The sequence below is a fragment of the Podarcis muralis genome, chromosome W, assembly GCF_964188315.1.
Source record: "Podarcis muralis chromosome W, rPodMur119.hap1.1, whole genome shotgun sequence".
Lineage (NCBI taxonomy): Eukaryota > Metazoa > Chordata > Lepidosauria > Squamata > Lacertidae > Podarcis > Podarcis muralis.
In genome coordinates, this window is record NC_135674.1 from 13,368,151 (window position 1) to 13,391,909 (window position 23,759).

Below are 23,759 nucleotides of genomic sequence, written 5' to 3' on the forward strand. Positions count from 1 at the left end.
TTCATTAAAACTTCAGAGGCCTCAAGGTTTGGAATTAATGTACTGGTCATTTTCTGTCACACTTCGCTTCAATTTTTTAAAAAACTGCGAAGGGCAATGATTCATGGGCTCTCTGTCCCTGTGCATTCTGAACAACAGGACAGATAGCAATCCCACATGACCACCACAATTAGTCCTGCAGGAAAAAGCAAGGCATGGTACGCAGATGACTAAAAATAGCTTTAGCATATGCAATGAGACAAGAATTCAATATCTCTATTCAGACCAGGTCTCTCCATAGTTTTCAGTTTAATAATAAGTTGTAATTCAGCAAGTTGTAAACTCCATAGTTTGCAGTTTAGTAGTAAGTTGAGTTATCACTCAACTGCAACTATGGAGAGACCTGGTCTTAATAGAGATATAATAATAATAATAATAATAATAATAATAATAATAATAATAATAATAATTTATTATTTATACCCCGCCCATCTGGCTGGGTTTCCCCAGCCACTCTGGGCGGCTTCCATAGAAACCAAAAAACACTAAAATATCATACATTGAAAACTTCCCTGAACAGGGCTGCCTTAAGATGTCTTCTGAATGTCAGGTAGTTGTTTATCGTTTTGACATCTGATGGAAGGGCGTTCCACAGGGCGGGCGCCACTACCGAAAAGGCCCTCTGCCTGGTTCGCTGTAGCTTTGCTTCTCGCAATGAGGGAACCGCCAGAAGGCCCTCGGCGCTGGACCTCAGCGTCCGGGCAGAACGATGGGGGCGGAGACGCTCCTTTAGGTATACTGGGCCGAGGCCGTTTAGGGCTTTAAAGGTCAACACCAGCACTTTGAATTGTGCTCGGAAACGTACTGGGAGCCAATGTAGGTCTTTCAAGACCGGTGTTATGTGGTCTCGGCGGCCGCCCCAGTCACCAGTCTAGCTGCCGCATTCTGGATTAGCTGTAGTTTCCGAGTCACCTTCAAAGGTAGCCCCACATAGAGCGCATTGCAGTAGTCCAAGCGGGAGATAACTAGAGCATGCACCACTCTGGCGAGACAGTCCGCGGGCAGGTAGGGTCTCAGCCTGCGTACCAGATGGAGTTGGTAGACAGCTGCCCTGGATACAGAATTGACCTGCGCCTCCATGGACAGCTGTGAGTCCAAAATGACTCCCAGGCTACGCACCTGGTCCTTCAGGGGCACAGTTACCCTATTCAGGACCAGGGAGTCCTCCACACCAGCCCGCCCCCTGTCCCCCAAAAACAGTACTTCTGTCTTGTCAGGATTCAACTTCAATCCATTAGCCGCCATCCATCCTCCAACCGCCTCCAGGCACTCACACAGGACCTTCACCGCCTTCACTGGTTCTGATTTGAAAGAGATACTGAATTCCTGTCTCATTACATATGCTAATCATCTGCATACTGTCTCTTGCATTTTCCTGTAGGACTAATTGCAGTCGTTCACACTTGCCAAGATGTTGACCATACCCATTGAGTCCTACTACCGTCCTGAGAAAAACCCCACCCTATCCTCCCTCTGTATATCAGGGTTTGGTGACTTCTCCAACCTCAACAGGTTTACCATACCCATTGAGTCAATCACTCATCTCCTACTACCATCCTGAGAAAAACCCCACCCCACCCTCCCACTATATATAAGGGTCTGGGGACTTCTGTTTCTGTGTATCTGAAGAAGCGTGCATGCACACGAAAGCTTATACCAAGAACAAACTGAGTTGGTCTCTAAGGTGCTACTGGACAATTATTTTTTAAAAAAATATATTTCGACTGCGTCAGACCAACACGGCTGCCTACCTGAATCTAGAATCATATAAAGAATACAATATGCATAAAAACAAGCAATCAAACTGTCAGGGAACTGCCATCAGCTCATAGGCGAGAGGTGGAAGGGCAGTTAGGTTACAGGGAGCCTCCAAAGATCGTGAGAAGCAGCACTTTCTCTGTGGAGGAGGAAAGCCACGCCTCCAGTGGGGAAGGGATGCAGGGCTCAGAGTATGCAAGGGAGAGACACAGCACCGAGCATGAACAAAGGGGGGGGAGGCAGGTCCCCCTCTGCCCACGCCCTCTTTGCGCAGTTGGTTTACACGCAGAGTGGGGAGGCGTAGGGTGGGGGTCAAAAGACTAGAGTGGTACCTCGGGTTAAGTACTTAATTCGTTCCAGAGGTCCATTCTTAACCTGAAACTGTTCTTAACCTGAAGCACCCCTTTAGCTAATGGGGCCTCCCGCTGCTGCTGCGCCACCGGAGCACAATTTCTGTTCTTATCCTGAAGCAAAGTTCTTAACCTGAAGCACTATTTTGGGGTTAGCGGAGTCTGTAACCTGAAGCGTATGTAACCTGAGGTACCACTGTACTCTGCTGGGGAAGGTTTAAGGACCGCCCACTCCCAGATTCTGCTAGCGAGTGAGCAGACATGGAATTGAGTCGATCTGCATTGTGAACGTTTTGGACAGATAATAAAGCCTTGAAAAGGCCAACTCTCTCTCGAGCAACCACGCCGGCATACATAACACAAACGATTAAAATGCATCCTAAAATTAATTCAAATAAATTGGAATTAAGATTAGACTGGACAAACAACAATCCTCAGGTTAAAATTGAATGCGGTTAGTACTCGCCAGGACCAACTGTTTCCACTGATATTATAAGGACCTGTGAGCAGGCTGGGAAACCTCCTTCATGCTTGTTCTTATACAAAGAGAAAATGAGTCAGGGTGAACCCTGGCCAAAGGCCTGGCAGAACAGCTCTGTCTTGCAGGCCCTGCGAAAATATGCCAAGTCCCTCTTGTGAGTGGGCGTTCAAGCAGGCTGGGGCCATGACCGAAAAGGCCCTGGCTCTGGTCGAGGCCAGTTTAATCTCCCTGGGGCCCGGGATCTTCAGGGTGTTGTTATTTGTAAACCGTAAAGTCCTCCGTGGGGCATACCAGGAGAGGCGGTCCCGTAGGTACGAGGGTTCTAGGCCGTATACTAAAAGTAAAAAGTAAAGTAAAAGCCTATTGGGATATGATCTGTAACAGGGATGTCCAGCAGGCCGATTGCGATCTACTGTTAGACCCCTAGAATCCAGCCCCAACCCCTCAGACTGCCCTCTGCAGAATGGAAGATGGAGTTTACTGAGTGAGGCTGTCTGTTTCCTCTGCGATCTTTTGGCGAGTGGCCATTCCCCTTCCTCCCTAACAAAAGCTCAACAACTTTGCCCTGTATTCCCCCAAAATGGGGCTTTCTTCCTCCCTAAAAAGGCGGTAGATCACTGGCAGTTTTTAATTATGTGAGTCGATCGCAGTTTCTTGGGAGTTGGCCACCCCTGATATAGAACAAGTTAAAGAAAATGTGTAAAAAGACACTTACCAGAAAACCAGAAGCATCTTTGTCAGGAAGAATAGGTGGTGAGATTCTGAAAATGGACCATAGCCTTTTCAGGTGTGCGACTACAGCAGCAAGGATTTTACTAGCTCATAAACGGAAGCCACAGGATATGCCAATGGCACAAGAATGGCAGTCGAAGATGAACTGGCAAAGCGGGCAGGGAAATTCTGAAACCAGCAAGATCAAATGTTTCCAAAAGGCTGGAGCAAATTTATACAAGATAGGAAAGCCCATTGTACGCAAACTGTCCGGACTCGAAGAAGACGACTTATCATATATATCTTTTTATTGATTGGTTATATTTTAAGAAGACGAGATAGAAAGTCAGGAGGAAGGCGTACGCATGCGATGAGATAAAAAATATTTAAGGGAACCATGAGGTGGGGAGGGAAGGAGGGCGTCATTTTATTTCAGGGATGTCCAAAGAGGGCCAGAAGTGAACATGCGTGAGGGCCGACCAAAGTTGTTGAGCTTTTTTGAGATTTTACCCCAAACTTGTTGAGTTCTTTTAGGATTTCACGCCAAACTTGTTGAGGTTTTTTTGGGGATTTTACCTCGGGGGGGGGGGATTAAATTGACCGGCGGCCCAGATTAGGCTCCCAAAGCTGACTTTGGACATTCCTTCTTTTTTTGAAGATTGTGGAAAATGTGATTGCATTTTATTAATATAAAATGGAAACTTAATAAATATTATTCATAGAAAAAGGAGGCTGCTTTGGGGGAAAAGAGTTGCTGGTGCAACATGTGAACAGCGTTTCTAGTTCTGACTTGGGCTGGTTCCATGTAGTTGCGCACAGCAGAGGTTTTCACTGCAAAGACATGGGTTGCATGCAGGTTGTTTTGCCGGAATTTCAGCTTTCTTCCTCTGGCTGTATAGAGCTTTAGCATATTTTTGCAGACTGCAGGCAGAACGATTGTCCTTGTGCAAATAACCCCGAAATGTTTTAAATGACCATGCTCTTTCCCAAGGGCACCTGCATTTCTTAAACCTAGTTGTGAAAGGATATTCGAAAAAGGAGTGCAGAACAGGTGAAAAGCAATGACCTTTTTGTCATTTATTCACATGGTATTTCCATTAATGATGATTGTAGTAGTACTGCACAGAGCGTTATTAATGCAGGAGAAATAACAAACAGCATTCCTTGTCTTAGACGTAGTTACAATGTGTGGTTGGTGTTTATTACCATACTAGGTTTTTTCCTAAAAAATAATGTCAAACATTAGGGGGCATCTTATACTCTGGGCCAGGCATAGGCAAACTTGGCCCTCCAGCTGTTTTGGAACTACAACTCCAATCATCCCTGACCATTGGTCCTGTGAGCTAGGTATGATGGGAGTTGTAGTCCCAAAAGATCTGGAGGGCCAAGTTGGGCCACGCCTGATCTAGAGCAGTGGTGGCCCAACTCGGCCCTCCAGCTGTTTTGGAACTACAATTCCCATCATCCCTGACCTACTGGTCCTGCTCTAGGCCACCCCCCCCCCCCAATTTTCTTAAATCTTTGAGTCCCCCAAAATAGGGAGCTTCTTGTACAGTGGTACCTCTGGTTACGAACGCTTCTGGCTACGAACACTTCAGGTTATGAGCTTCACTAACCCAAAAGTAGCAGCTCCTGGTTGCAAACTTTGTGCAGCAGGAGACCCCATTAGCAAAAGCGGGCCTCAGGATAAGAATGGGTTCAACTGAAGAACGGACCTCCAGAACGAATTAAGTTCGTAACCAGAGGTACCACTGTACATGGGGGCATCTTATAGATGGAAAAATATGGTATATCTTAATTCAGAAGGTTTTTTACTAAAAAAAAACACTTCAGTTTTTCAGTTTAACGTCTTACGATTGATTATCCAACAACCAACATGAAAACAAGATTCCAAAGAATCTCCTGGACTTGCCTCCTCCCCATTGTGGGTCCTTTTGTTAACCATTTCCTCTGGCATGTTTTATAATAATCCTCATCTTTTACATCTCTGTTAGGTCCAGAATTCAACATTAATCTACAAGTGTCGTAATCATCCGGAGTCAGCAGACTTTTTCAGCAGGGGGCCGGTCCACTGTCCCTCAGACCTTGGGGACGACGACTATATTTTGGGGGGGAAATGAACAAATTCCTATGCCCCACAAATAACCCAGAGATGCATTTTAAATAAAAGGACACATTCTACTCATGTAAAAACATGCTGATTCCCGGACTGTCCATGGACCAGATTGAGAAGGCAATTGGGCCGGATCTGGCCCCCGCGCCTTAGTTTGCCTACCCATGATTCTAGCTGTCTACAATGGTTTTTAAGATAAATTATATATTTCCCCCATACCTTACTGAAATTTTGGTCTTCCTGATTTCTGATTCTTTCGGTCATTTTTGCCAATTTGGCAAAATTTGGAACTCCTAATGGGCCCAGATGAAAAGAGTGGGCATCTTGTCAGGTTGCACAAAATGCAAGTTACTTTTCCCACCACTCAAGCAGAATTTGTTTGCGTCAAGCCAGGAATAATGGTTTTGTGTTGAGGTTCTGTACATTTCTGTACACCATCAAATAATGTGATGGTACAAAGCGGGTTGAAAGTACCTATTAGATAAGGCACTTTTTATCGTATGTGGTGGAAATGTAAAATAGTTAAAAACTTTTGGGAAATGATATATAATGTATTGAAAACAATGTTCAAAATGACATTTGTTAAAAAGCCAGAAGCTTTTTTGCTAGGCATTTCAGCTCATGAACTACCAAAAAAAGAAATGGAAAATATTCATGTGTGCTACAAGAGCGGCAAGAATTTTATTAGCTCAAGGTTGGAAGACTGAAGAAGTACCGACGAAAGATCAGTGGCAAGAAAAACTGATGAACTATGCAGAATTAGCAAAGTTAACAGATAAATTGCATGAAAAAGACAATAGAGACTTTAAAAATGAATGGGAATCTTTAACAACCTATTTACAAAAACAACATAAATAAATGGACTCTGGCAGGTTTTGAATAAACATTCACAATTTTATTTAATTAAAATATGGAGGAAGATAAGGTAACAATATTTAAAGTACATCAACATGCAGAAAACAATGTTTGTAACAAACCAGAAGCGGGGTGTGTGTGTGTGTGTGTGTAAAATTGAATCATTGTTGATTGTAATTTGTTATAAAAGAGGAAACATTTTATATATATATATATATATATATATATATATGTATATATATATATATATTTTGGTGTCCTCGGGTGTCTTCCCGTGTAAAAGATGGGGTGTCTAGGCGACGTTTCGGCGAGGTCTCACTCGTCATCTTCAGGCTGGTGCTTTCGGCTTCTTGTTACTGGAACAGAGCAGGATCTCAGTGTTTGAGTTCCTATAAATACTGTTGAGGAGGTGTGTTGTATAGCCTCCAATGTTCTGGGCAGAGAGGAAGTTCCCAGGCTAGTGTGCCTTTTCTTCTTTTGTTCCTTAATTACTTGAGGGATATCTTGAGTGATTTCTTGAGTGATATCCTGAGTACCACTTAGGTGGGTCATTAGGTGTGGATTAGTTGCTAAGGCCTTTGTGTCTTGACCTCTTGAACTTTGTGAAGAGTTTTTCTGAGAAGATGGCTGTACTGAAATTAGTTGTGCTCTGGCTTGGCTTCGTGTATCCCTCAAGTAATTAAGGAACAAAAGAAGAAAAGGCACACTAGCCTGGGAACTTCCTCTCTGCCCAGAACATTGGAGGCTATACAACACACCTCCTCAACAGTATTTATAGGAACTCAAACACTGAGATCCTGCTCTGTTCCAGTAACAAGAAGCCGAAAGCACCAGCCTGAAGATGACGAGTGAGACCTCGCCGAAACGTCGCCTAGACACCCCATCTTTTACACGGGAAGACACCCGAGGACACCAAAACCTGCATTCCTGTACCCGTGAAAATCTACGAAAGCATATATATATATATATATATATATATATATATATATATATCTCGTTAGATAGATGGGGACGCGGGTGGCGCTGTGGGTTAAACCACAGAGCCTAGGACTTGCCAATCAGAAGGTCAGCTGTTCAAATCCCCAGGGGTGAGCTCCCGTTGCTCGGTCCCTGCTCCTGCCAGCCTAGCAGTTCGAAAGCACGTCAAAGTGCAAGTAGATAAATAGGCACCGCTCCAGCAGGAAGGTAAACGGTGTTTCCGTGTGCTGCTCTGGTTCGCCAGAAGCGACTTAGTCATGCTGGTCACATGACCCGGAAGCTGTACGCCGGCTCCCTCGGCCAATAAAGCGAGATGAGCACCGCAACCCCAGAGTCGGTCATGACTGGACCTAATGGTCAGGCGTCCCCTTGACAGATAGATAGATAGATAGATAGATAGATAGATAGTGAGTACCTATTAGATTAAATGCCAGACAATCTTGCGTTTCCCCCCTCCCCAGGTCTGCTCACTTCAGCACTTTGGCAATCAAGCAGAACCCGCTGCTGGCCGAAGCCTACTCAAATCTGGGGAACGTGTACAAGGAACGGGGCCAACTGCAGGAGGCAATTGAGCACTATCGGCACGCCCTGCGCCTCAAGCCGGACTTCATTGACGGATACATCAACCTCGCCGCTGCTTTAGTTGCCGCAGGCGACATGGAAGGAGCGGTGCAGGCCTATGTCTCTGCCCTGCAGTACAACCCTGTAAGTTGAATTCCACCGGGAGAAGGCAGAGTTCTCTCCGAAACCTAAGTCGTGGCTTTGAACCGGCGCAATTCCGAAAGCAATTCCGTTTTCAGATTCGAAAGCTTTGCAGCTGGCTCTTCGTATTCCGAAATGTCCAAGTCTCCTCGGGAGTGGGACGCGGGTGGCACTGTGGTGCAAACCACTGAGCCTCTTGGGCTTGCCAGTCGGAAGGTCGGCGGTCCGAATCCCCGCTACAGGGCGAGCGCCTGTTGTTCGGTCCCAGCTCCTGCCGACCTAGCAGTTCGAAAGCATATCCGAGTGCAAGGAGATAAATAGGCGCTGCTCTGGCGGGAAGGCAAACAGCGTTTCTGTGCACTGCTCCGGTTTTGCCAGAAGCGGCTTAGTCGTGCTGGCCACATGACCCTGGAAAAAACTGTGGACAAACGCCGGCTCCCTCGGCCAGTAAAGTGAGATGAGCGCCGCAACCCCAGAGTTGTTAGTGACTGGACTTTACTGTCGGGGTCCTCTACATTTATCTTTTAAGTCTCTTAGTTATTCTCGAGGCTGTAGTGGTACTGCAGTATAGTGGTATTGTGCCTGTGTCTCAAGGCTTGGACTCCCCTCAGTAGTTTCCTAGTCTTTTTTTGAAGCTGGTTTGCTGATGCATAGAATTACGGGATCGCTTTTGCTCTGACCATTTGAAAGACCGTTTTTAAACACTCTTAAACAAGTGCCCAGGTGATGGCTTACACTGCCCATCTATCATAATAAATAACAAGATGAAAAAAATCTTTTTAAATAATTCCTTTGGTACCTTAAAGATCAACTAAATAAAAGCTTTCAAGGTATGAGCTTGCGTGTGTAATACACACTCAGTTTTTATTTATTTATTTCGACTATTCAAGTTACTGGTTGTAAGAGGGCCCTGTGCCCAGTTTGCACCGGAAGGGTGTCAAAAGCGGTCAGTTGAAGTCTCAAAAATTTGCAAAAGGGAGATTGCCAGAATACATTTCCCTAATACGCGGTCATTTTCATTCATGACTCAGGCAACCCCTATTTGCCCTGAGGAAGAGTATTCTGCCTTAAAAGAGGCCATAGCATTTTCTTTCAGCGAACTGCAAACTGTCAAATTAATCCCCTTTCCATAACCGTTCCCCATCTTCTAATTGTGTATCAGGGACGGCCAACTCCCAAGAGACTGCAATCTACTTACAAAATAAAAAAGTGACAGTGATCTACCTCCGTTTTGGGGGGGTTCAGGTCAAAGCTCATACACTGAAAGCTTATATTTAGTTGATCTTTAAGGTGCCACTGGAGTTATTAAAAAATATTTGTTCATCTTTCAACTTGTTATTTCTTATAACTATCACAGATCAACATGGCTATCCACCTGAAACTGCCCATCTATGCCACTCTCCTTTCATTGCTTGTGTCTCCCCCGTTGTTGGTACCAGTCCAGGAAGAACAGAGAACATACAGCCACATATATTAATCTGGGGCAGCACTTTGGGGGGTCTTAAGTGGGGCTGACTTTGTCCCCATGTTAAATCTGCTGTGTTATTCTTGGTGGTGTTTTTACAAGACCTGTCCGTTTCCGCAAGATTCTGATGTTTAAAGGAACCAAGCATACAAAGGATGAAGATAATGAGAGACTGTACAATCTCTATATACAGTGGTCCCTTGGTTCTTAAACTGAATCCGTTCCTGAAGTCCGTTCCAAAACCAAAGTGTTCCAAAACCAAGGCTTTCCCATAGAAAGTGATGCAAAACAGATTAATCCATTCTAGACTTATAAAAACAACCCCTGAAACAGCCATTTAACATGAATTTTATTATCTAATGAGACCATTGATCCGTAAAATGAAAGCATTCATCAATGTTCTGTACTATAAAAGAAATAAGACAGTACCATAGATGATAAAAAATTTTTTAAAAAATTTCCTGACCTTCACTGATGATAGTCATTGTTTGGATAGGGGGCTTTGATCCATTTCTGCAGTCATACAATCAATCAATCAACCATAAAACGCAAAATGAGCCACAGTCAGGAAAATGAAAAAGCCACACAAACAAAAATGCAAAAAATAGCAAAAACAAAAGCACCAAATATCGCCTCAGAACACTGCCATCAGAAATGGAAGGCTTCAATTACCGGGGGGGGGGGGGGTTAAATTAGCTGCTCAAGGATGCAAACGGGATGGGGGGAAACTTACCGTAGTTTTTACTCTATTGGACGCACCGGACCATAGGACACACCGGACCATAAATTTTTTTTTCTTGTTTCCCCCCTCAAAAACAAGGCACGTTCAAGGTGTGTTCAAGAGCAGGCCTTGCCGCTGCCCCCCAAGCTTGTGGGGCTGGCGGTGGGGGGAAGCGCTGCTTTCCCCCACCGCCAGCCTTAAAGATCCCTGAAGCCTTTGGAGCGCAGCTGCACTCCAAAGGCTTGAGGCTTCGGGGGCATCCTTTGTAGCCTCCACTGGGCGGCGGGGTGCCTTCACCCCGCCGCCCCGCGGAGGCTTTGCGCAGCCCTCCCGAAGCTGGAACAGCGAGACGGAGGGCTGCGCAGCGCCCCGTCTCGCTGTTTTGGCTTCGAGGACAGCAGGCTGCTATCCACAAGCCTTGGGAGCCCGGCGGGAACTCCCGCCGGGCTCCACAGGCTTGCGGAGAGCTGCCCGAAGCCCGAGGTGCACAGCGCCGCGCTCCCCGGGCTTTGGGCTGCAGGCAGCTGTCCGCAAGCCTGTGGAACCTGGTGGGAGTTCCCGCCGGGCTCCGCAGGCTTGCGGATAGCTTCCTGAAGCCTGGAACGCGAGAGGGGTTGGTGCGCACCGACCCCTCTCGCTCTCCAGGCTTCAGCGAAAGCCTGCATTCGCTCCATAGGACGCACACACTTTCCCCCTTCATTTTTGGAGGGGGAAAAGTGTGTCCTATAGAGCGAAAAGTACGGTAATTACGATGGGGGGGGGGCTTAAATTTGCTGCGTACAGGTAAAATGGATGAAAAAACCCTTAATTATGATGGGGGGACTAAAATTTGCTGCGCAACAGTAAAAACGGAAGCTCAGGAGTCCATTCGGCTTCCGAGGCAAAGTTAAAAAACCGGAACACCTCCTTCCGGCTTCGCAGCGTTCGAGTTCTAAGTTGTTCAGGAAGTAAGCTGCTTGAGAACCAAGGCCCCACTGTATATAATCTTTTGATGTCACTATTGCCTCTTTTGGGGACTGACCCGATGCATTTAATTTCCAGGACTTGTACTGCGTGCGTAGTGACCTGGGGAATCTGCTCAAAGCCCTGGGTCGCTTGGAAGAAGCCAAGGTAGGTGTTCTGTAGAATGAGTTTTAAAACATCAGTCTTTTGAGAATGTGAACGCTTGCGCCAAGTCTTCGATGCTCCGCTGATCTGCGAGACTCCCGAGAAATGGCTGAGAAGCCGAAGGCCTTGAATTCCCCCAGCGTAGTTGTGGGGCCAGATCTGGCAAGCCCCCATTAATACTTGTTTTAAGACGTTGAGTCTTGCCGCAGAACGAGACTACCCACTATTGTGATGTGACTCAGGGGCGCCACCATTCTCTGATCTGGAAAGAAACATTCCTTCCAAACTGAGGCTTGCCTGCTGACTTAGTCCGTGGTTCCTGTGAGAAGCAGGCACTCTTCTAAAGTCCTTTGCGGCTTGTAAGTGGAGAAGAACCTTATCGAATGTTTCCTTCTGAATATGGCATTGAAAAAAAGATGATTCTTTAACCTTTTCCCGCCCCCGTCTCCATAGTGGAAGAAAGGCTGGCAAACAGTCCTGGGTCCTGGTTTGCTTCTTTTGAACAATCTGTCTTTGTCCAAAGGGTTGAGTGACGTGGCTGGTTTGCTCGGGAGATGAGCTGATCAAAGAAAAATGTGCGGCCGAGAGTGGGAAGGTGGCTTCTAGCAGTCCGGTTTGCAGCCGAGAATTGGAACCCCAAAACGGCTCTCCGCCAAGCGGGGGCTTTCAAACGGGACCCGAAATTGCCTTGTTACAAGCCACCTTACAAAGCTGTGCTGCTGGGGCACGGAGGAACGAGAAGGAGCGCCAGAGGTCCTTCCCTTCCAGCCCCACGCGCCTGCTTCTGAGTGGGGTGCGTCAACAGTGTAGCTTCCGACTGGTTGCCGTTCAGGGCGGGGGGGGGGGGGAGAGGAGAAAGCCTGCTTTTCGGGAGAATCCGCTTTCAGGTTCTGGGAACGGACAAATTCCAAGCACCGATTGGGCAGGCAGCCACTCTGGCCAGCCCCATTGCGTCGACTCTGAATGGGGTGGGGGAATCCAAACGCCTTCTCCAAAGCACCAGGCGGACAGCTAACTCGAATCGCACGCCACCGCGGCTTCTAGCGTGATTGGTCACCGGCCGAGACATCGCGCCTGCCTTAGGTTGCTGACTTCTTCGTTTCAGAGCTCTGGAGAGACACGCCTAGCTTGAAAGTGTTATTCCATTTTTTGCAAGAACTCCATTAAACCGGGGGGGGGGGGGGAATACATCTATATATATTCTGGACAAACGGCAATGTATTTCTTTGGCCATCAGTGCATTTGCAAGACCAAACCAGCACAATCTTTACCACCTGAATTGAAATACAATTGTTGCAGTAGTTTCGGAGCCTTTCTTCCAGTTTGCTGTTGCCCCCCCATTAACCCCTTTCCCTTCTGCATGCCCCTCCCCCCTGTTACAGACCAACCGCCCTCCACCCCCCTGTGTTAAGACATACCCAGAGATTATCGATTGCTTTGTTGGAACTTTTTACTAATGATCTTGTTTTATTTTCTCTCTCGTTTTTGGTTTTCCAACACTGATAGTACATTTAGAAGGTTTCAGGTGGGGGAAACCTTTTCCATGCGTAAGGAGAGGGAGCTCGAGGGCTGGATCTAAAGCAGAGACTCTCCTCCTCCTCCTCTTCTTCCAGGAAGGAACGCACCGAAAACTCACATGAGAAATATGGTAACGGGTTTGTAACTGCCACGACAAAAAACATTTGCTCCGTGCCTGAATATTCTGTCCTGTGGCTTTGGAAACTGCTTAAATATTTTCTGTACGAGCGAGTAACGTTAGAGAGCAATTGATAGTCCTAGCCACGTTTCTTTCCGAGAAATAAACGTAAAAAAAGTACCTTAAGATTTAAGAGAGAGAATTGGGAAAGGACTTAATTAAAGCATCTAACTCTTCCTGGTGGTTCATTTTTTTAATCCTTTTTTCCTTCTTTGTTTGGATTGCAGCGTTCTGCTCTGCCGATGACGCGCTGTGGTCCTGTGGTAGCGCAAAGGCGGCGCAGCGGAAACGCGCACTGCGTGTGATGGGGCCCTTGTGAATGGTGGACTAGATGATTCATCTCCACCCGGGCGGCTCCTCTAGGCCTCTTGACGAAATTGGGTTGTGATGCATCGAGGTTTCCAGCACAAATTTAAGACCCCCGCCTCCGCCCCCAGTTTTCATGCAGGCCTGTCCGGGAGATGAATCGGTCTGGTTGGCCTCTCACAGCACCCATGGGCATTGCGGCAAAGTGCGGCGGTTGGCAGCGAGGGTGTGAGCGGTGTGCTGTTAGGGGGCGCTGGCGACTTCTCGCGCTCGCATTGCAGGGACCGGGACCTTTGTACAAAGCTGTCATTTGAGGTTGTGAAGGTAACATTCAGGTGTGCGTCCTGGACAGGTGAGTTCAGGCTCAGAGAGCCAAGTTTTTGTTCTTTGAAAAGAGAGAGAGAGACCGTGTCTTTCGTGCGGTACCCTGGATCTTCTAATTTAATATCTACTTGCAGTGGTGCCTTGGTTCTCAAACTAAGTCCCTTCTGAAACCAAAGCATTCCGAAACCAAGGATGCCAGCAAGGCTGAACCTTTCTGTAAAAGGGGTACCACGGTTCTCAAGCTGAATCTGTTCCGAAACCCAGACGTTCTTTCCCATGGAAAAGAATGCAAAACGGAGCCATCTGTTCCAGGCTTTTAAAAACAACCCCTAAAACAGCCATTGAACACGGATTTTGCTATCTAACTAGACCATTGATCCATGAATTGAAAGCAATAATGTACTGTATTATACAGTAAATAAAACAGTATTGTAGATGATAAAAATTAAAATTAATTTTTTTCCTTACCTGCACTGATGATAGTCATTGTTTGGATGGGGGGGCTTTTATCCCTTTCCGCAGTCACACAATCCATCCATCCATCCATCGGTAGTAAAGTCATTGTTTGGATGGGGGGCTTTGATCCCTTTCCGCAGTCAAACAATCAGTCCATCAGTATTTTAACTGGGTTCCACACAGTCACAAAAACAAAGTAATTGAAAAAGCCTCCAAAACAAAAGCACAAAATAAATTACAAAAACAAAAGCACCAAACTTAATCCATTCCAGAAGTCCGTGGCACTTCCAAAACATTTGGAAAGCAATGTGTTTGAGTAGCAGGAATTTTATGATTCTCAAAAGGAAACCTGCCCTTGTCCATTAGGGCAGTTTATAAAAAACTGCTCCAAAGGTCTTATCTTACTACACTAGGGATTATATAGCTGTTTCTGAAATGTCATGCATATCAGTTAATATCTTGACCCTCCTCCACGAAAAGAGCTGTTTACTTGGCCGTTTTCCTATGTCATGAAGGCTGAAATTTCAATTCAGTGGAGCAGGGTCAAGATAATAACTGATATGCATGAAATTGCATTATATATAATCCCTAGTGTAGTAAGATAAGACCTATGGAGCAGGCATTTTCAATAAAAAAGTTTTGCATTGTCCATATAAAGAGGATGCCAGCAAGGTTGAACCTTTCTGTAAAATAAGAATTTTAACGCTTCTGGGTTTTCGGCGTTTGAGAACCAAGGCACCATTGCAATTTTGACTTAACTGGACAATATTTGGGAGAGACAGGCCCACAGGTCATCTGAAGAGCTACTAGACCTCAGTCGGGATGCTATCCAAACTGCGTCGCAATCCAAACGGTGGCGTATCGCAAGCCAGTTGCGAATCCGAAAGCAGCTTCCCTGGACTTGGCTGAGGAATTGCTCGCTAGGAAAGAATTGCTATATATTGAAGGATCAGTGTAACTGATAATGGTGGATTTGCACTTGGGTCCTGGTTTGCGCCAGCGCAGCTCCATCCGCCAGCAGGCTAGTTTTGGCGCGAGCGAGCCTCTACTGCAGGATCACTTTTGGCCGGTCAGAGGAGGGGGACTAATGGGAATTTTTTTCTTGCTTTTCTTTTGTGCAAATATCCCGTTCCCCCTGTACCTACTGCCCCTCGACTCTCCCAAGGCCTGCTACCTGAAAGCCATCGAGACCCAGCCCAACTTTGCAGTGGCGTGGAGTAACCTCGGCTGCGTGTTCAACGCGCAAGGGGAAATCTGGCTGGCGATTCATCATTTTGAGAAGGTAACTGTCCCGGGGGTTCTGGGCTCTGTAGACATGGGAAGGCCTGGAAAAATAATAATAATTATAACGATGATGATGATGACAATCCACTATAAGCCCCATTAATTGGGCTAGTAGTGTTCTCTCTCTCTTTGAAATATATATATATATGTTTTTCATTCATAACAATCCAATCTAAGCCACTTTAATTGGGCAAGTAGCATTCTCTTTTTAAATCATTTTTTATTATTTTTTTCATCAATAATCCAATCTAAGCCTCATTTGCTGCGGAGACTAATGGCGGTGAGCTCCGTGTCGTCTGCTTAAGGGATGACACGGTCCAGGCAATTAGAGCATTAGGGATGACCGCCAGGGCTTGGTGCACCCCCGAAAAAAACCCCATGGTGGAGTGGGGGTCGTAGGGGTCCAGCAGAGCGCAATAATTCATCCCCCCTGAATCCCCCAGCTCTCGTTTTGCGCACGGGGGAAAAGGAGGAGGCTTGAGTCCACTCACGGCTCCAACGCACTCTTCTACTGAAGCCACATACCGCCACAGAAGCAGCGGATTTTCCAATTAGAGGTAAAAGCCAAATAAAGCTTTAAAAAAGAAGAATTAGGATTAAATTGACTGATTTGGTAAAACGGAAGCCAAAAAGAAAGTCAGCTTCCGATTTCTGCGGACAGGCTCGGCAAGGGACTTTTTTGTGAATGGGAGACAGAGAGGCATTTACAGCCATGGAGATTTTGTAAGAGTTTGACTTGGACTTTTGAGACTGCTTCCTTCTTTTGGATATACTTTAGAAACAGTTGTGTCAAGTTACCTGGGGGGGGGGGGGGATACAAATTAACAGCTGGAGAGAACTTGACAGATTGATACCTTTGGCAGAGTAGGAAGCAAAAAGACGGGGGGGAAAGGCTGTGGAAATACGAGCTTTAATCCCAGCCCTGGAACTTGGAGGCATTAAATTGGGGCTAAGCAGAAGAACTCTCTACCTTATTGAGGGAGAAATTTGTAAAGGAGGAAGGAGTACCTGGAATAGCTTTGCAATTAACATCAGTGCCTTTAGAAGACCAGGGGATTTAAGAAATACTACCTGTCAAAAAAGACTTGAACACTCCAGCATATATGGGACTTATATATAAAGCCAAAAAGTTGGAAAAATTTGGATTACAAAATACTAAAGAACAGTTAACATGGACGTGGAATTGGACATGGACTTTTAGTTTGAAAGTACAGCCTGGATTTATAAAAAGTTGGACTATTATTTCCCACCATCTTCTGGAAAATGAAAGGACAGGACTGAAGAGAAGTATATGATTTTATATTAATTTTATATGTCGGCTGGATTGGGACTGGTCTTGTTTGATTGAGTTGATTTGACTTGGAACTGTTTTTTCTTTCTGTTTTTTAAGAGCTTGGGTATAAGAACTACTTTCTGTATTTTATACAGTGAGATATTATTTTATATCCTTCCTTTGTCTGTTCTTGGGCTATTTTATGTTTTTTTGTCTGTTTTTGGTTTACTGTCTTGAGGGATTGCTAGGAGAGGGAAGGTTGCTTAAAGCAGTGTTTCCCAACCTTTTTTGGGCAAAGGCACACTTGTTTCATGAAAAAAATCTCGAGGCACACCACCATTACAGCCCCGTGACGTCAGCGCGCAGCGTCACGCCGGGAGGGACGCACGAAAGTGTAAGTTTCAATTTTTTCCCCTCCCCCTTGCCTTCCTTCTGTGCCAACCGCCAAAAAGCCAAGAAAAAAGCCAAGACTTTAGGGCAGCAGGTCGACACGGGAGAAGCTCCTACCTAAGGACAGGTGTGACGGCCGTGTCCTCTTCTGCCACACTTGGCAGCCCTGCCTCACGGTCGTGACTCCCACCCTGATTTCTCCCCGCAGGTCGAGCGGCACAGGCAGCCCAATGTGTCCAGCCCAGACACAAGCCCCGCTTCCCCACTCTAGATCCTGAATGCGACCAAGTGCTCTGGACTCCCGAGCAGGGTGGGAAAGAGGACTCACATCTGGTAGCCTCCGGGCTCCTCGCCTGCTCGAGGGATGGCATTGCAGGCAAGCTGCCGGCCGTCGCCATCGCCGCCCCCTCATGCGAGTGGACCTGCCCGGAGTGGTGGGCCGGGGGAGGCTCGTTCTCTGTGGGGATGTGGCCCGCACGCGCGGCCCCGCTTCCTCCTGCCCAGGGCTGAGCTCCTTACCCGCGATCTCGGTCTCGCGCACGCGGATCCCACTTATTCTGAAGCTCGCGCCACTAGCTGGGGCTCTCACACCGTGCCAGGGCAAGGCGGCGCGGCCCACTGACGTCATCGCGGCTCGCCGCCGCCCTCGACTTCCCTGTTCCCTCCCCTCCCTCGGGTCGCCGTGGTTACCGAGGACTGCAAGCTGCTCGGGCGAGCGTGGGGCATTAAGTGGGAGAAGGAAAATTAAAATTAAAACTCGCCTGAAGGCCGCCTCTCCGGATATCTTTCGAATTTTTTAATTTTTCCCGCGGCACACCAGGCAACGTCTCGCGGCACACTAGTGTGCCGCGGAACACCGGTTGGGAAACAATGGCTTAAAGGGAAATAAAAATTTCATGGTTCAGTCTGGGAGTGGGAAAGTATTTACACTTCTGGGCTGAGCCAGGAAGCGCAGGTGTGGTCTTGAAGAGTTCAAAACAAGAGTGCCGAACTGTGGGAAAGACTGCTGGCCTAGATATGGTGGGTAAGCAACAGGCAGGAGTGGTTACTAGGAAATCTGCTATGGACAAAAGACGAGCAAGTGTGCAGGAAGAGACATTAGAAAAGTAGGGAAAGCAGAACATACTGATTTCCTTACACAACAGTTTATGGAATTCAAGAAAGAGATGGTTCAGTCAATGAAAAGTTTTACTCAACAAGTGCATATGGATATGGAGAAATCTAATAAATTGTTGACAGAAGAAGTGCATAGGGATATGGAGAACTCCCAACAAGTTACTGACAGAACAATTTGGAAAATTAGGTGAAATGGTCAATAATTTAGAAACCAAAGTGAATAAATTGGAAAAAAACTACTGAGGAGTTAGGGCGCTTGAAGGAGGAACAAAAAGCAGTCACGGGGACAGTGGGAGGACTACAAGAGAAGCAAAATGAGTCAGAAGATCAAATCCTCCTTTTACAGCTAAGAGAGAGAGAGAGGACAGTAAGAATAAGAGACCTACCAGAATCAGAGACAGAACAGAATTTAGAACCATATGTTACACAGACTATTGCAGAAAGGAGAGCTGTTTCAGAGTAAAGACGAGAGAAAGTAGACTGAGAAAGCGGCCAGGAGATGTCCTATTAACACTAGTTTCAAAAAAAAATATGAAGGATGCAATCCTTCAAAAAAGTTTTGAGGACAGTCTGCTGGTTGCTGAACAGAAAGTTGACCTTTTTCGGGAAATTCCACTGAAATTGAGACTTAGGAGGCATATGTACTGGTTTTTAGCAACAGCATTGAAGAGGGTGGACATCAGGTATAAATGGGAATATCCAGAAGGGATTTCATTCACATTTATGAAAAAAAGATACAGGTTGACAACAAAATACCAGGCCAAAGATTTTTTTGAAAAACATAGGAGAGACTTAGACCCTGGACATGACACGAGAACAGACCCAATAGCAGAACAAAGAGCTGCTTTGGAGTGGCTGTCGTTGGAATGAGCAACAGGTGGGAAAACAGATATTGTAACTGACTCTGATAATGGCCAATCTTAAAACTATTGAGCTGGAATGTGAACGGTTTGAACTGCAAAGCTAAACGTAACAGGATTCAACTGTAATTTTAAAACAAAAGCTAGATATAATTTGTCTTCAAGAAACACACATTGCAAGAAAGCATAAAAGAGTTTTAATTAATAAAATATTAGGATTGGACTTTATCTTGGCGGATAAAGCAAAAAAGAGAGGAGTAATTTTTTACATTGTTCCTGCATTATAACCCAAATTGATTCAGAAGGATGAGAAAGGTAGGATTTTAATAGTACAAATAAAAATTCAGGGAGAGAAGGTGATCTTGGTGGGAATTTATGCCCCCAATGAGAAAAAAGCAGGTTTTATTTAAAACAAAAAAATGGAAACTTGAATTTGCAGACCAAAAGATGATTTTAATGGGAGATTTACAGGTGAAACTTGGAAAATTAGAAACTCATGGAAAAGTTCATTTATTTCAGTAATTCAACTTAAAAGGTGAAACTAATATATGAGATAGACTCATGGCATGCAAGGCGAGATATGTCAAGCCTTTATTTGTTATAATTGTTATAATTGTGATGAAAACCCCAAATTAACAATCTCAGAAAATTAGAATATTAAATGAAATCAGCAAAACAAGGACTGCAAATAGAGCAATATTGGACCTCTGAGAAGTAGACGCATGCATATGTACTCAGTGCTTGGTTTGGGCCCCTTTTGCATCAATTACTGCCTCAATGCGGTGTGGCATGGATGCTATCAGCCTGTGGCACTGCTGATGGAAGACCAGGATGCTTCAATAGCAGCCTTCAGCTCTTCTGCATTGCTCGGTCTCATGTCTCTCATCTTTCTCTTGGCAATGCTCCATAGATTCTCTATGGGGTTCAGGTCAGGCGAGTTTGCTGGCCAATCAAGCACAGTAATCCCATGGGCATTGAACCAGGTTTTGGTACTTTTGGCAGTGTGGGCAGGTGCCAAAGTCCTGCTGGAAAATGAAGTCAGCATCCCCATAAAGCTCGTCTGCGGAAGGAAACATGAAGTGCTCCAAAATCTCCTGGTAGACAGCTGCGTTGACCCTGGACTTAATGAAGCACAGTGGACCAACACCAGCCGATGACATGGCTCCCCAAATCTCTTTTCTGATGAGAGCAGCTTTTGCATCTCATTTGGAAACCAAGGACCCAGAGTCTGGAGGAAGAATGGGGAGGCACACAATGCCAGATGCTTGAAGTCCAGTGTGAAGTTTCCAGTCTGTGTTGATTATTAGATGATCAAAAATTTATGGAAAAGGTAAAAACTGAGTGATTATTTTGAAATAAACATTCAGAGACAGACAAAATTGCAGACAATCTGGGACACAAGGCGGTAATGAGGGGACTGTTTATACAACAAAACTCATTTTAAAAAAATTGAAAGAAAAAGGAAGAAAGAGATTTTGGATGAAATTGTGGATAAGGAGAAACAATTGTCAAAGAAAGCAAATAAAGAGTCAGTTAAACAGGCAATTAGAACATTACAAACTCAATACACTATGATAGTTAATGAGGAAATTAGCTGGAAAATAAAAAGAATGAAACAAACATATTTTGAGCATGCCAATAAATCAGGAAAACTGCTAGTGTGGCAGTTGAAGAAAAGTGAACAAAGAAACTCCATAAACAAAATTAACATAAATGGAAAGATCACAGATAAGATGAAGGAAATAAGAGCAGCATTTGTAAAATATTTCTCAGAATTGTAAAGGAAAGGGAAGGATTTTTTTTTAATTGAGGAATATATTAAAAGTAGTAATCTGCCAAAAATAAAAGAGGAACAAATGGTGATCTTAAATACTCAAATAACAGTTCAAGAAGTGTTAGAGGCAATAAAGTGGACAAAAAATGGCAAATCTCCAGGTCCAGATGGATTAACAGCAAAGTATTATAAAAAAATAAGTGAACAATTGGTAAACCCATTGAAAGATGTCATGAATGAGATTTGAAATACAGGTGAAATTCCAGAAACATGGAAAGAAGCCTACATCACAGTAATTCCAAAACAAGATTCAGATTTGCTGCAAATTAAAAATTACAGGCCTATCTCATTGTTAAATAATGATTATAAATTATTTGCAAACGTTTTAGCTAATAGAATGAAAAAAATATTAAATGAGTACATACATCAAGATCAGGCAGGATTCCATCCAGGTAGACAAATCACAAAGTGATTACAGTGGAAGACCCAAAAAATTCTCTCCCTAGAATCATAGAAAAAATTCAAAAATTTGGGGAAGTGGCAGGATTTAAATTAAATAGAAATAAAACTAAGTTATTAGTAAAAAAATTGAAGGAAGAACAGGAAAAAGAGTTGGAGCAAAGCATTGAGATAGAAGTCCATAAAAAAGTAAAATATTTAGGGTTTTGGTTAACTGCAAAAAATATAAACATTTATAAAGATAATTATGAAAAAATTGGCTTGAGATAAAAAGAAATTTAGAAATATGGAGCAGAATGAACCTCTCCCTACTCGGAAAAATAGCAGCAGTAAAAATGAATGTTTTGCCAAAAATGCTCTTTGTTTTTCAGATGTTCCCATTAATGGTAAAAGATGATTGCCTCAAAAGATGGCAGAAGGAAATTTCCAAGTTTATCTGGGGGTGCAAAAGGCCAAGGATTAAACATAAGATACTTACAGATACAAAAGAAAGAGGTGGCTTTGCCCTCCCAGACCTGAAATTGTATTATGAGGCTGCATGTTTGGTATGAATTAGGGACTGGTTTTGTTGCTCAAACCACTTGGCAAGAAAGGGAAGTGGCTTACATATAGTGATTTATTAAACGATCAAAAAGGAAAATGGAAATTAAAAGAGTACAGGGAGATAAAAGATCATTTTCAGAGCTGGTTACATTACAGGCAATTACATGATATATACAAAGAAGATAACAAGAAAGGATTTAGTTGTACCACTTCTAGATTTCAAAAGGAAGTTATAGAAGGAAAAATAAAGTTGCTGAAGGGTGCATATAGTATTCTGTTAGAATGGGAAACAAAAGATGAGGAGGTAAAATCAGTCATGATCAAATGGGCACAAGATATAGAACATAATATACAATTTGAGGATTGGGAAAAACTGGAAAACAGATTTAAAATTTACAGACTGTTCTCTCTTGAAAGAAAACTATATGAAAATGATGTACAGATGGTATACAACATCAGTACAGATAGCAAAAATGTACAAAACCGGGTCAACCATATGTTGGAAATGCAAAGAAAAAGAAGGTACCTTTTATCATATGTGGTGGGAATGTAGAGAAATTAATTTTTTGGGGGGAAATGATATATAATGAATTGAAGAAAATGTTCAAAATGACATTTTTTAAAAAAACCAGAAGCATTTTTGTTAGGGATTGTAGGACAAGACCTGCCAAGGAAAACAAAGAATTTATTTATATATGCTACAACAGTGGCAAGAGTCTTGATAGCACAAAGATGGAAGAATCAGGAAACCCCAGCAAAGGAACAGTGGCAAGAGAAATTTACTGACATACAAAATGCGAGATGAGGACAACTGTGACTTCAAAGAAGACTGGGAACTTTTTACAAATTACTGAAAACAAACAAACACCAAAATGAATTGGACTCCCTGGCAGGTTTTGAATAAACATACACAGATTTATTGATTGTTAACATAGTAAATAGATAATATAAGGATTTATACAATTTTACAGTATGCAGATAATAATACATGTTGAGAAATCAGAGAGAGGAGCTGAGGGAAGTCTCGGGGGGAGGGAGGTGGGGGAGAGTGAATATGATATGTTTTGATACTGTGTTATGTTGAAATTGTTAAATTTTTTTTTAAAAAAGCCCCATTAATTGGGCAAGTAGCATTCTCTTTTTAAATATTTTTAAATTCTTTTTTTCATTAATAATCCAATATAAGCCACATTAATTGGGCAAGTAGCATTCTTTCATCTTATTTTAAATAATTTTTTATTAATTTTTTCATTCATAACAATCCAATCTAAGCCCCATTGGGTTAGTAGCATTCTCTCTGCCGTCGTTGCATACATAAAATGTCTTTTCTCTTGGAAACTCTTTGCCTATTATACCTAGTAAGAAGGCTTCTGGCTTTTTGACAAATGTATTTTTAAACAATTTCTTTAACTCATCATATATCATTTCCCAGAAAGCCTTGACCAATGTACATGTCCACAATATAAATAATAATAATCATCATCGTCATCGTCATCTGGCTGGGTTTCGCCAGCCACTCTGGGCGGCTTCCAACAAAAGATGAAAAAGATATTAAAACATGAGTCATTCAAAACTTCCCTAAAAAGGGAGAATTGAAGAAGAAGAAAACAGTCGCCCCCCCCCGTTTCCCCCCGGGAAATTTGAAAAAAAACCACACGTGCGTGGAATATTCAATCTATATCAAACTGTTTTTTTCCAATTTTTTCCCCAGAAAAAAACGGCTTTGGAAAAATGGGGGAGGAAACTGGTTTTTTTGCCCATTTTTTCCGGGTTTTTCCCCCAGGCCTTCCCATCTCTAGTTTTGTGGTGTATCTATGTCAAAAACACTTCCGAGTTTGTGACGGTCATCATACTGCTTACCAAGTCACATAATAACAGCTGCATATTAGTATATCACTGTTGCGTTTAGTGGTGCATTTGAAAACACAAGATGTTACAGGGCTGATTGTAATAAAACGGTCAAAATTGGATGCATTTCTTTATATATGTATATATTTC

At 44.0% G+C, this 23,759-nt stretch overlaps 1 protein-coding gene across 2 annotated transcripts in view; it reads left to right on the forward strand.

Moving 5' to 3' along the window:
- The window catches only part of LOC144326277 (UDP-N-acetylglucosamine--peptide N-acetylglucosaminyltransferase 110 kDa subunit-like), a 133,960-nt gene that overhangs the window by 13,723 nt on the left and 96,478 nt on the right, over positions 1–23,759 (forward strand). For both annotated transcript variants that reach the window (XM_077922828.1, XM_077922827.1), the window contains exons 3-5: positions 7,747–7,990; positions 11,215–11,283; positions 15,228–15,344. In XM_077922828.1, coding sequence (XP_077778954.1) covers positions 7,747–7,990; positions 11,215–11,283; positions 15,228–15,344 — 430 coding nt within the window. The remainder of the gene's footprint in view (positions 1–7,746; positions 7,991–11,214; positions 11,284–15,227; positions 15,345–23,759) is intronic.